Below are 13,429 nucleotides of genomic sequence, written 5' to 3' on the forward strand. Positions count from 1 at the left end.
TTGAGATTTCCACAGTTAAAATGATGTATATTTCAGAAGTCCCTGTTATTTTACGGAGCCTGTTTTATTTCAGAGGCTATAAGACTCATTGGATCTCATAGGAGGGGTTTCACCCAACTCTCACAGCAAACCACAGACAGAGATTATCATCTTGGTGGAGATATTTCCTTCCTCTGTCAACTAGTTAACAGGTGGAGCCTTTAGGCAGACAAAAAAGGCGGAGAGGTGAAGATTTAAACCCACAGCACATCCAATTTATTATCAGCATGGAGCTTAATTTTCCATTTTTCCTTTTTTAACTTCTGTTGTTGTGGTCTGACCTTACAAACTTGCTGCAGAGGTGAAAGTATTTCTAATTTCTTCCCCTTCTTTGATCTATCTTAAATCATGGTGTGGCTTTTTGGGCCTCCTGCCAATGCTAAAATCCTGCATTTTCACATTTTTATTTACTCATTCGGGTTATTTTTTGTTATCTTTTGTTTGCTCTATTTATAGCCTCCCTTTCAGTCCACTGCTTACGGCTGTGGATGCTCATTTTCCCTTTTGGTGAACATTTATTTATAGTCCCTGTAATCCAGTCAGTTACAGTGCGATAAAGTTTAGTAAATTGATTGAGGGAAATCTCAATCCCCCAGTCTGCAAGTTTATAGTCAGCCCACGGCACAGACCAGAACATTGGTTTGGGATGAAATATCTCAACAAATAAAAGATTGTTGTGGATATCCACGAAGCCCACAGGATGAATCATAATAACTTTGGTTTGGTTTGGTTAATGAATTTGGATCCCTAGAGTTTTAGATCGTACCTGTTATGCCATTGCTTATTTTCTGCCATATTCATACTGTTACCATGGTGCTCATATTAAACACCTTTCATTTTTCAAATAATGAGATCAGTGTATGTGCAAGTAAAACGTGTGAGCCCAAAAGCTCAGGCTTCAGACTGCTTTGAATGTTCAGTTACTAGCAGTCTTCAACAACAATGATTGTCCCTAACATGCATCTCAGGGACACATCTGGCTATAACCCAGCTGCTGTTCAACCCAGACAATCAAAGTGAGGGTGGCCTTAAAGGGAGGATGGCTCGTCTCAGTAAGTGAATGACCGAGGCCGCACTTTAAACTGCAGCTCATGCACTGTCTAAAGAATAAAAACGTAAATAGACATAAGACTACTGCCACTTGGAGGTTAGTCCTGTGGAACATTTGCAGAGCTTTTCTATTCATATTTCCTGGAGGGTGATTGACTCTAATAATTTCATGAATTTCATGTTTTTCACCTGAAATGCCTCGAGCTCTCAGACTTAGACTCAGCTTGACCCTCAAGATTTCCATATGAAATCACGTTTTATTACCATTTACTGACTTTCCCATCAGCTGCAACTGTCCCGTTCGGAAACGTAAGTTAACTGAAGAATAGCTCTACCTGGATGAATCTGATAAGTAATGTTCACTGTTTAGAATCGTTGACAAGCTCCACCTACACCCATCCCGTTTCCTGCCTCTTCCGTGGAGTCCCAGGGACAACCAACCGTGACACCCGCAGGGTAAATCTTTTCTTATTTTTTAAGTGGCAATCTCTATTTTGGGTGTAACATTTGTTTCTGCTGCTTTGCATCTTCTGATTTCTAACTTGGGCGTGCTCTCACAGGTAGCCTAACCACAGCCTCATTATCCCAGAGTGATCCCCGCCTCCTCCTCCTCAACATCATCACTCCCTCCACCTCCCGTCTCTCCCACCATCCAGCCTCCCGACATCCAAACGGTTTCTTCCAGGAAGCGCGTCGGGTGCTCTGCTGGAATGCCTGGGAGAGAGAGCATTCTTTCTGTCCATTTCTAAGAGAGAGAGAGGGAGAGGGAGACATTGGGGAGGAGGTGGAGGAGAGGAAGAGGAGGAGGGGTGGCGATAGGAGAGAGGAACAGACATGGCTTCTAAAGAGATCACTGCCTCTGGTTTCGTGAGTGTGAGCAAGGATATCACAGGTGGGTAAAGACCGCCGCTTGGTTATTTTGCTCCCGGTCTTGTGTCGGTGTGCTCGCGGTCGCCCCGAGCGCGTGTGTGGTCAGGCTCCTGATGCTTTTTTCTCCGCGCGGCTGTCGGAGGCTGCGACCGTACAGACGCATTGGATGCTTGTCATGAGCTACACCTTTGCAATCAGTCCTGAACCTTGCCGGGGCGGCTTTTTTTTTCTTTCTTCTTCTTTCCCCGCGCATGTGAATTAGTTAATCTGCAAATTAATTATTTACAGTGCAGGGAAATTAGCTTTAAGCCTGCCCTCTCTGGGTGGATCAGGTAATAAAAAACCCCAGCCCTAGGCCAAAGAGGAAAAGGGGCGTTGTGGAAAATAATGGTGTGCACTCGTGGGGTCTGGTACCGTCTTGTTCCCTGCACGTTTCTTTTTCTTTTTTCTTTTTTTTAAAAAAAACCAACACACCCATTTCACAGTGAGATTTCCCCCCTCTAACCCTCAACTCTTGAGTATTTCATCTTTGTTTTTCTGCAGCCTAACCAGCCAGAGCGCTGCTGCTGATTGCACGCGTGCATGCGTGTGTACGCGTGCGTGGGAAAGTGAAGAGAGGGGCACTGATACAGGCAGATGTTCACCGTATCTTGCCAACAAAAATGCATGAGCTATACAAACTCAGCGGCGCGACAGAATGCACAAATATTTACTCCCCTTTTCTCAAACAGCAACAGCTTACATATGTCAAAGTCACAGCAATGCCTCGATTTCAATATCATACACGCGCGCAAAAGCACTGACACATGCACCAGCAGCACACATGCTCAGGGTAGCAGGGACTCTGCTGCTGTGTTAATTACTCCTAATGGCTCTATTAGGCTCACTGTGATGATTAATCCAGTGGAATCCCTGCCTCTTCATTCAGCCACCTGCCGGGCGGCTGCACCACCTCATCCCGCCTTTCCTGCACTGATTGACGGGTGGAGAACCTGGTGGTCTGCCTGCATGCACTAGGTCACTGGAAAGAGCCTTCCTGACAGCTGGATTGACTTAAACTATCAGGTCTCAATTCTTGTTTAGCATAGCTCTTATTAATCTGGTGCAAAATGTACTAAAAGTGTCAAAAACTAGTCCTCTTGTTCCAGGAAGGATCCTATAAGTGTCATCATGTTATTTGATTATTAATTGTCCATGCAAAAAGGTATGAGCGTCATTTACGTGTTGTGTCTGGTTAGGGTGATGATACTTAAATGATTTATTTAGGAAAATGTAGCTTCATCACGGGTCATTCATATAAGAGTTGAGATGCAGTAAAGTTAAAAGTGCTGTATTTTTGCTGAAATTTGATATATTAGAAGTGTAATGGGACATTAAATCCAAATATTCGAGTAAAGTATGTACCTAATCTGACCAAATGTACATAATTGCAATTGAACCTGTTCCCCTTAAGACTTATGAGCATCTAAAAATAGAAATAAATAGCGCCAGGGAAAGAAATGTTTGCATCACTGTCCATTGTGACTGTATCAACTCCACTGCCCAATCCCAGCAACCCAGCCTCTGTATCGATTTCCTCATAAACTTGTCAGTTGGAAGCTCTGGAGCCAGAGTAATTGAGATGCTGAATCATGTAATTTCTTCAAGCGACTGTATGTTTCTGCGATAGTGTGTCAGTGCTATGTGTTCCCAAACTGTGAGTAAGATGCTTCTTTTGGCGCATCGCGGACGTTATGTGCTGTATATACAAGTCAGGGGTCACAACAGCGACAGTGACACTGTTTGACAGGAACAGTTCTCAGTGAATCATAGACACTGATGCTCAAATGTGTTATATTGCTCCTGTGAGTAAGAAAACAACACTGAAGCATATTGTGACTACCTCAAAGGAAATACCTCGGAGGCAAAACACTGTTATGTATCACAGTCATTCAGTAATTATTCCACGAAATCTTGTAACTTCCCACTGAGTGCCTTTGTGCTGTGGAGCACAACCTAAAACCCTGTCAATCGTTCTGCTTCAGTGTTACGTGCAGATTATACGATTTTGCATATAAGAGGTTTGTTTCTCACGTATAATCACGATCCTGTCATCGCGGTTATTTTTATCATCTAAAATGCCACGACAGGTCAGCGTACATTGCAAGTCTGACACATCCCTCAGCTAATGTTGAGCTGTGATATTTGTACAGTAATCTGAAGTTAAAGGATCCTTCCTTATTGTTTGCATGAATGTTTTTTTGTGTTCCATTTAATTTGAATTTCTGCCACACTACTCCTTATTGCTTTAGGTTTCTGAATGTGATTTTTCTACTGTATCCCTTTAGGCAATGTTAACTTTGCAAAAATCAATGTTTAGAGACAAGAGGTCCTGCAAATAATCCTGCACAGTGAACATTATGTCTCATTTTATGTCCTTCAAAATGATATTATTGTTGTAGGATTTTGCTTTGCCTGTATTATAGTATTACTGTACAATAATAACAGACAAAAAATAAATAAATGTAGAGAATATTTTTGAGGTCTCTCTGCAAATTTGGAAGAGTGAAAAAGGATTCACAAATCTAAGACACAACAGCTTGCAAACTGTTCTTTTTATATGAAAAACTATCAAATTTGCGCAAATGGTTGTTTGCTCCTGTAGAAGACTGAAACAGAGAGAGAGATTGTGTTGTAACATATGTTAATGTTGTCATCCACAGAAAGCATCAGGAAGATTATCGATAAATCATCTATAAAGTTTGTTCGTGGCATTAAGCTTGACACTAAAAATGGCAAAACAGAGGACAAAATTCTGGTAAGTTGCTGCTTTCTGTTTCCTCACTGCGGACTTGGCTGGTTTAATGGGTTCTGTCTTAGCACTGGTCTGCTGACGTAGAAGAAAAAGAATGCTGTAAGCCTGCTACATAAGCAGCCTGAGACATGCATCATGTATGTACTGTCTTTGATGTTTACTTCCCCTGCAGTGTTAATGGATCTCTGTCACAATGTTGATTTCTGTGACAGCAGAAGCAAGAGATCCTCCTTATTTAACAGCGACAGCAAACATCTTGCTTCTTTGGTCACTTGCTAACTGCATTACGGCTGCTGCCCCTCTTCTGTGACTGCTGTTGGCGGCTTGGCAGGATGAATATTGGATAGACAGGATCTGCGAGAGTGGCTGTGGATCCCTCTGTGCCTGTGGAGGCAGTGGGGGGGCCGAACAGCTCACAGCCTTTGATTCTTGGGTGCTTTCATCAGAGAATATAGGACAGAGATATGAAATTTGTATTTGACTGTGCGAAACTCGGCCAGCTATCTGAATAAAATCTGGGGCAATCAGCTTGTACACAGCAGACAGGAAATCAGACTGGACCCTGTATGAATGCCAGTGTTAGCAAATGTGCAACACGTCCACTGTGTTTGCAGAAAAGGACACAGCTCATGCATGGGTAACACACACTGCAGAACAGGTATAATTGATTGAGTGCACCATTAAGTGCAGCAAGGCAACCGTACATGTTTATAAGCATAATATAAAACAAATCCTTTTCCAACTAGGGTAGTTTTTATACTGTTTCGACACACTGGTTATTTCTGCCGCCCCTTCTACAATTCCCCCAGTGAGTGAATGAGCTTTTAAAAAAGGTCCGTTTTTGCCTCGGCAGTGCAGAATTCCCCTCATTGGATGCTGTAATGATTCATCGTGTGGCGAGGATGGGCAGTTAGGAGAGTTTCTGCATGTACAGCCTTTGATATTCAGACACTTTGATATGTCTATCTGCCAGAAACATCTTTCCAATAATCTCTTTCCAATCCATGACTCATTTACCGCTTCCTCTTAAAAGCTGAACTGGAACGCGAGGGTTCTCTCTCCTGCTGGGTGCGCATAGAAAACGGAAAAATAGATTGGAGGTTGCTCAAATGCACCCGGGTTAGCATTTGGCAGGAGAGAGGAGAGTTTAAATGTGTTAAGTTTTTGTTTTCCCGTTTCACTGGAAGTTCAGGGTCGGAAGCGAGCAGTTGAAAGCTTGCTTGAGGTTGTGATTGGTGGTTTTGCTTTGTCACTACGGTTTACATGAATTTATCTGCAGAGGCCTCACCCAAACTGTCAAACAAAACAGAATTTGAATATCTGTTATCTAGCTGCATAATTAACCCACAATATGTGTGCTGCGTGTCTGGTCTCCCTTTGAAGTGGAATACTCGATAAGTGTCTCTCTCTCCTGCTGCATCAGCATGATTTACTTCTGTTTACTTGCATGCACTCTCTTAACTACCACCCGTAACCCGGACTCATCACCGTAATGCCATACAATCTGGTCCTTCTAATCAACTCCTTCAGACAGTCTTTGAAGTGAAGCGCAGATCTTCACCTCTCTCTTGCACTGTCTCCATCTCACATGCACATTTTGAATTTTGAATGATTTCATTTTCGACACCTCACTTGCCGTGTGGGTGTAAGAGGCTGTCAATGTGTGCTTCAGACAGGCCTGTGTCAAGCTCCCTTCTCCAAAAAACATAACAGTAGAATGAGAGAGCTGTAATTTAATTACTTATTTCATTGGGGAGAGACGCATGGGCATGGGGTGGGCGGAGGGGGGGGGGGGGGGGGACTTTGTCCTCGGGGAGTGTTTTAGCAGGCCCATCAGAGAGAATGGAGTAAATGATTGGAAGCGACGGAGCAGAAGAGGAGAAGAAAAAGAGCAGAGGGCAGTACTTAGGGGCTGGTGGAGAGCTGCAAAATGCCAAAGAATCACTATTCTTTGTTTGCCTTGATGGATCGAGACACTGACTTTTTTCTTCTTCTTTTTTTAGAGTGCGTGTTTGCAAGAAAAACAAAAAGAAAGAAACTGTTTCTCAAGAAGAAGAATCAGGGGCAGAATCAGATTTACGCAAAAGCTGCATGACACAAATGTCTCCAAGCCAAAAATAAGTGGGTGCACGCACACAAGTGGTGCGTGTGCTCCTTCAGATGGAGATGCACACACAGGCTCTGAGTTTGCTTTCGAATTTCCAGTCACGTCCAAACTCCCATCAAGTTTGCATTGAACTAAAAATGATCCAACACGCCTCTGACCGCAGATACCAAATTAGCAAAGATGGCAAAGCAAAAAAGCTAATTTGATGTCCTGACCCACCATGACCCGCGTTTCTGTGTTTAGAACAGATCCTATGATGCGAACGGTAGAGAAGACATCTATTAGCCCTGAAATTTGGCAGTTCTCATATTAAAGACCTGGAGCGATGCTAAATGACCAGAAGAGATTGCTCGCTGGGCCCAGAGGCGCACTGCGTGTCTCGAAATAAACGTATGAGCCACTGTCATGTTTACCCACAGCAGAAGTAATACAATGATAATGAAATTACGTTTCATGTTTGTGTCATTGTGATTAAAACATTGCAGCATGTCACCATTTCTCAGACTTGAAGATGTTAATCTGTTAATGCTTGACGTTATCGCTGACACAGATAGCAATTTGCTGGATCAGTAGATGAATAGACCCTCTCATCATTACCATGGAAACTCCTGGGACTGTTTTCTCCCTGGGGAGTATGACTGTGCAGTGAACTTTTCAAGAGTCTTCATTCAATTTGCTTTATTTCCTTTTTATTTTCCCAGGTGCTCACAACATGGCGTCTCTATTTCCTGGCGCCAAAGATTCCCACAAAGGTACTTTCTGCCACCCTCTCAAGTTAATGTGCAGTGTGAGGCTTTTAGATTCGTGCCAGCTGAAATGTCAACTGTGTCTCTGACAACAGGTAGAAACCACATTCAACTTCTTGGAGATTCGAGCTTTGAATTCTCAACCTGAACATCAGGTGAATTTTTACATTAACTCTGTATGCACTCCTCTCCACTGCAACAACAGAGTTGTCTGTGCAGTTGTATAATGGTGTAGTTACATCACTATGGCCTTCAAGGCAAGATAAAAGCCTTTTGGACATTTATCAAAACAGCCACTGTGACAGTAAGAGCTCTCTTATTAACTTATTCTCTTCTGCTGTTGATGTAATGCCAACAAGGATTGCAAGAATTTTTAATTATTTTTCCCAGTTTTTATTTAAGCCTTTGCTTGTGAGATTAAAAGCCTTTTTTTTCTCCTACAGGAAATTAATAACCTGTAACCAGAAAATTATTGTCAGGTCTGCTTTTTTTCTTCTAAGTTCTTCCACTACCTTGCTTTGCAGGCAGGTCCCTGGACCTAGATTTTTAGCTCTGCTCAGGAGACATTGAAGGATATAAAAGCATTTTTGTTACACAGCAAGGACTACAGACTGTTTCACAGTGTGGAAAGTGTGTTGTTATTTCAAGGGATAAGGTATTAAAGCTTGCAGTATTGGAGATCCTGGATGGCCCCCCTGTTTATTTTATGTCAGGCCTCAGAGAAAACTATCTCCCCTCTTTCAATTCTCACAAGGACCAGTGCCACAACAGATTCAATTCATAGATATCAATCTAGGGACTCTAATAGCCATGGTCAGAATGACACCTGGTTAGGAGCAAGGAAGGAGGTGGAGTGAAGTCATCAGGAACTAATGTAAACAACTCTTCGCTAGGCTCAGGTTCAATCAGCTGCTAACTAACATAGAACTGAGTCAACAACAGGGAGAGAGAAAATACACTGATGCTCAGTTTGAATAATCAAGCATAACTTTAGTTTAGGCAAGCAAGCTTAGCTGTAATCTCAGCAGATCAGCTGATCTCATTGCCAGCTCATATCAACGGAGATGAGATCGGCTGAGATGATACCCGTCTATGTATCCAATTAGCCACCCAAGCTTCTTTGGCTGGCCCACAGTTGTTGCTCTGCAAGCTGCTCTATAGCCCAGATCCATGTTTTTTTTTTCGGACTAATTTAACGAATATCAATACCCGCTCTGTTCTGTGGTGGAGTCTTGCTACTGGTCTCTTTGTCTTATCTATGTATGCGAATGGAAGGGCTTGTAGCTCTATGGCACCAAACATAAATGACTGCAGATGGAAATAGTCTTCTTTTGACTGTATTGTAGTGGCCTTAACTAAAATGTAAATTGCCACCCAGGTAATATCAGTTTTTTTACACTGAATTCTTGACAATGGGACCAGAATCATGTCCGTACGTTGTCCAAATTTGCGCCACATGCAGCATACAACAGAAGATTTTCCAATTCGGGCCTATTTTCACTACTGCAGGTATTTTCTGTAGTAAGGTTGCAATGACTTCTACTTACTGTTCTCACATTGGTTCAATTTTTACATTATGCAGACTATATACTTGGTAGCTGGCAGGGCAAAATCCAGTCTGACTGATTCAGACATTTGCTTTCTCACGTGTGTAGAAAAGTTTAGAAATGCAGTGGGTGTGTGAAAACAGCTGTGGAGAAAAACAAGGAAGATCTTTCAATCTAGACCTCAGGGGCTCTTAAAGGTTCAGCTCATAGAAATCTCCGGGTCAGTGGCTGTTGTGGAAAAGAGCTACAGCATAGCAGAGATTAAGGTCCAGTATAAGTTATCAAGGTAAACCTGGCTATGTGCTTATATAAGGGATAACTCTTTCCTATCATAGTCAAGTACCTGATGTAGCTCTGATATACTTGCATTTATACTTGCAGTTGTTTGCTCCTTCACTTTATAACAGACAGATAATCTACGAAGTTGTGTCATCATTCCATTTAACAAGTCCAGCGGTTTCATATATAATTCGTATAGTTTAATTGCAAGTAATTAAAACATAGATACATTAGTTTGTTTAATAAATGAAATTTAAGATTCAACTGCCACGATATTTTTCAGTCTTTTACGGATATTTTTTTTATGCGCAGGTTGTTATCGACACTGACAAGTCCAGTTACTCCCTGAGGTTTGAGTCACGGGAACACCTCAATCATGTGGTCAGCCATATAAATTTCGCTCTGTCTCGAATATTCAACAACTCCATTTTTGCGTAAGTGTCGGTGTCTCTCAAGATCAACTGAGAATAAATAGTCACGTCTGTGCAGCGGTGAAAAATTGGAAAGTTTAAAGAAGGATGACCTTTATTTGCGCAATTATCAAAAGATAAATGATTCCTTACAGTATCTGTGTTTCTTTTATGTTTGCAGCCCTTCCATCTGTCATTCAGACAGTGACCTTTCGGAGGGCAGCAGGAAGTATTCACCCAGCTCCGAGACTTCAGTGGAGACACAGAGGGCCTGCGGTAAAAGAGACGTTATCATCAAACATGGGAATTTGCACGCATGCATACACGGGCAGTCACACACAGATATGAGCATGTGTACACCACTTGGCAGACTCAAGAGGAAGTTGGCACACGTACTTTACAAATGCTCTCCCAGATGTTCTTTTTAGTGCTGTCACACATATAAAAGATTGATAATTTGGACAAATGTGTCTGTGTGCATTTTCCTCCCTTTTTTTGCCATTTACTGCTGAAGGAAGCAGCTGTTCTCATCAACTCTTTTTTTTCCCCCTCTTCTGTTTGTTCATCCCCCTTTCCTTTCTCAGGAGGCTTCTCAGAGACTTACGCTGCTCTGTGCGACTATAATGGCATCAGCTGCAAGGAGGAAGTGCAGTGGGTAAGAGCTGTGGGGCTGTGCCTGTGTTACTGTGAGTGTGTTTGAATGTTACATATATATGACTGTGCACAACATGAGGGGGGTGTCATGCACTCATTGATAATGTTTCTCCTAGGATGTGGACACCATCTATCACTCTCAGGACAACAGGGAGTTTAACCTGCTGGACTTCAGCCACCTGGAGAGCAGGTCAGGAACGAATGGCGGTTGGGCAATATTGCAGCCAAATTACAGTTTCTCATTTATCCAGTTTTTCCCTTTTACAGAGATTTGGCTGTCATTGTTGCATCAATGGCTTACAACACCTGGTTCACTAAACTGTACTGCAAAGACCTGCGCATTGTAAGTATAAACTCGTGTGCTACACCTTACAGTATTCCTGAAGGGTCACCGACCAAGGTTTTAAAAATGTCTTTCATGCATCAGGGCTCAGAGGTCACTGAGCAGGTCCTGCACACAGTCAGCAAATCCTCCAGCCTTGAAGAGATCACTCTGGAGAATGCTGGGTTAAAATCGTGAGTAGCGGTCTTCATTTACTTTTTGTGCTTTGACTATTATAGAAACTCTGATTCCTGAAATGGGCTCTCCAGGACTAGCATAAATTTCATCCTGGCTTGATTTTCTTTTAATGCAAATGACAACATTTACCAAACGGTTTTAAGTGTATTTTGTGAACCTTAGTGGTGTTTGTCTTTTAATGATTGACCCATGCTAAGAACTTGGTCAGGATACCTGAGAATGCTGCTTCTATGAGTCAATTGTTTGATTAACTTGTATGTCCTTGAACAAGGCTAAATCTCTGTACTACTGAATTATATATTATATATGTATTGCATGCGTAAGTGCTTGTCTGTGAATGTAGTGTAAGTTCATAGTGACACCACAGAGGTTGTCAGTTGTTTCAATCGCTTCATTGAATGACATCAAATATCTTTGTGTTTTATGCTGTTAAGCTGTGTTCATGCTTTGGTGAAGAAGTGTCTCGCTACAAATACAATGAGGGCCAAAAGTTGTTGGATTTTATAGAATTTCTGCCTCTATAACACTGAAACATTTTTATAAACAGTCAAGATGTGATTAAATTTCAGACTTTTATAAACATTTTCTTTAACAGTTTAGGAATTGTGTTTTTATACAGAATCTCCCATTTTTAGAGGCTCAAAAATAATTTGACCATTGGCTGACAAGCAGTTTCCTAAGCAGGTGAGGTATGTTCCCTCATTACTGTATGACAAATTAGCCAGGTAAAAGAAGATGCAAGGATCAGGAGTTGGACTTGTTTTGGTAGCTGTTCACTGGAATTCTTTATGTGAGGTTGGCACAGATGCCACTGCAAATAAGGAAGACGATCAGATATGGAAAAAACTTTAAATGGTCAAATGAACAATATATTGGATCTTTTAAACGAATGAGCATTAAAAAGCCGACAAGACTATAGAAGACAACTAAAACAGATGATTTTAGAAGCGCCTTGACTACATTCTTGAGACATCATCATGAATAGAAACACAGAGGGGTCACAACAAGGTGCAAACCACCGGTTACATTCAAGAACAACAAGGTCAGATTAGATTTTGTGAGAAAACGTCTCGTCCTGCACAGTTCTGGAAAAATACTAGTTGGTTTATTGAAAGCAAGATGAACTTGTACCAGAATGATGGAAAGACAAAAGTATGGAAAAAGAGAGAAACTGCTCATGATCTGAAGCATACCACATCGTCTGTCAAACATGGTGGACGCAATGTTTTGGTGTGGTCATGTATAGATGCCAGTGGATTCGGGTCATAAGTGTTTATTGATAGTGTGACTGCTGATAAAAGTAGCAGGATGAATTCTGAAGGACCAAGTCAGTCACCTGATCTTAACCTAATGGACCATTCCTTTAAAGTAACTGAAGACAACCCTGAATGCAGAGAGAACCACAAACAATCAATAACTGAAATCTGGTTGCAGTAAAGGCCTGGCTGAGAATCTAAAGGGAAGAAAGGCAGCATTTGGTGATATCCACGGGTTCTAGACTTCAGACAGTCACTGGCTGCGAATTTCTATCCAAGTACTAAAAATAATCCTCGTATTTAAAATTGTTCGTTTTTCCAATTAATTTTGAGCCTCTGAAAATGAGCTGCTATGTATAAAAATGGGTGTATTTCCTAAATAATGCAGTACTGAGTTTTAAAAACGTCTTTAATTGAAGCTGAAAGTTTGCAATTTAATCACATTTTGACTGTTTGACTTAAAATTCATTCATTACAAAATATATATAACTGCAAAAGATGAGCTGGCCTGAACTTTTTCAGCTCTGCAGCGATTTATTTAAGAATCAGCTATTGTATGCTTTTATGTTCCCTCTCAAACACAGAAGCTCAGAGAACATGTCAACAAGTAACTAGAGCAAAGATGTCAAACTCATTTTACACTGTGGGACACATACCAGCCCACTTTGATCTTAGGTGGGTTGGATCAGTGAAACTCCTGCTTCCATCGGTGTAAAGTTTGACTACACATTTAACAGATGGCATTTCTTTTTCTACACGATAGAGAAATATTGATTTAATAAATGAAAGAAATTTGTCAGGATGACTTTTTGAGCTTAAATTGTAAGAAATAAATATGTAAAATTACAGACAAAGTTCTGGTAGCTTAAATCCCAGACTGTCCTGTAATGAAACAACAGAAAAATTTTGTTAATTCACAAAATGACATTTCCGTAGTAGATAGTTGAAAAAATAGAGTTTTCTCTCATGTCATCATTTAGCTTTTCTATCTTTATCTATAACTTATTTACTCTAGTGTAGTAGGAATGGTTGCGAGGGACGTCTTTGTCAGTAGCCAAAGCTGTAAAACCTTTGAAGATACAGCTAAAAGTTCAAAATTGATGCCCTCCTTCACATTTTTCAAAACTATCCAGTGGGCCAGATTGGAGTCTTTGCCA

General features: G+C 41.3%; 1 protein-coding gene across 3 annotated transcripts in view; it reads left to right on the forward strand.

Annotated features, from left to right (window-relative positions):
- The first annotated feature begins 1,787 nt into the window (after positions 1–1,787).
- LOC102798827 (capping protein, Arp2/3 and myosin-I linker protein 3-like) overlaps positions 1,788–13,429 on the forward strand; it is a 34,604-nt gene continuing 22,962 nt past the window's right edge. For all 3 annotated transcript variants that reach the window (XM_087836205.1, XM_087836206.1, XM_087836204.1), the window contains exons 1-10: positions 1,788–1,981; positions 4,662–4,756; positions 7,562–7,612; positions 7,702–7,761; positions 9,745–9,866; positions 10,024–10,118; positions 10,427–10,497; positions 10,613–10,686; positions 10,764–10,839; positions 10,924–11,012. In XM_087836205.1, the coding sequence (XP_087692331.1) occupies positions 1,924–1,981; positions 4,662–4,756; positions 7,562–7,612; positions 7,702–7,761; positions 9,745–9,866; positions 10,024–10,118; positions 10,427–10,497; positions 10,613–10,686; positions 10,764–10,839; positions 10,924–11,012 (791 nt within the window). In that variant the 5' untranslated portion in view covers positions 1,788–1,923. The remainder of the gene's footprint in view (positions 1,982–4,661; positions 4,757–7,561; positions 7,613–7,701; positions 7,762–9,744; positions 9,867–10,023; positions 10,119–10,426; positions 10,498–10,612; positions 10,687–10,763; positions 10,840–10,923; positions 11,013–13,429) is intronic.

Source organism: Neolamprologus brichardi, chromosome 23 (genome assembly GCF_056152115.1).
Source record: "Neolamprologus brichardi isolate AB-2024 chromosome 23, ASM5615211v1, whole genome shotgun sequence".
NCBI classification, from domain to species: Eukaryota; Metazoa; Chordata; class Actinopteri; order Cichliformes; family Cichlidae; genus Neolamprologus; species Neolamprologus brichardi.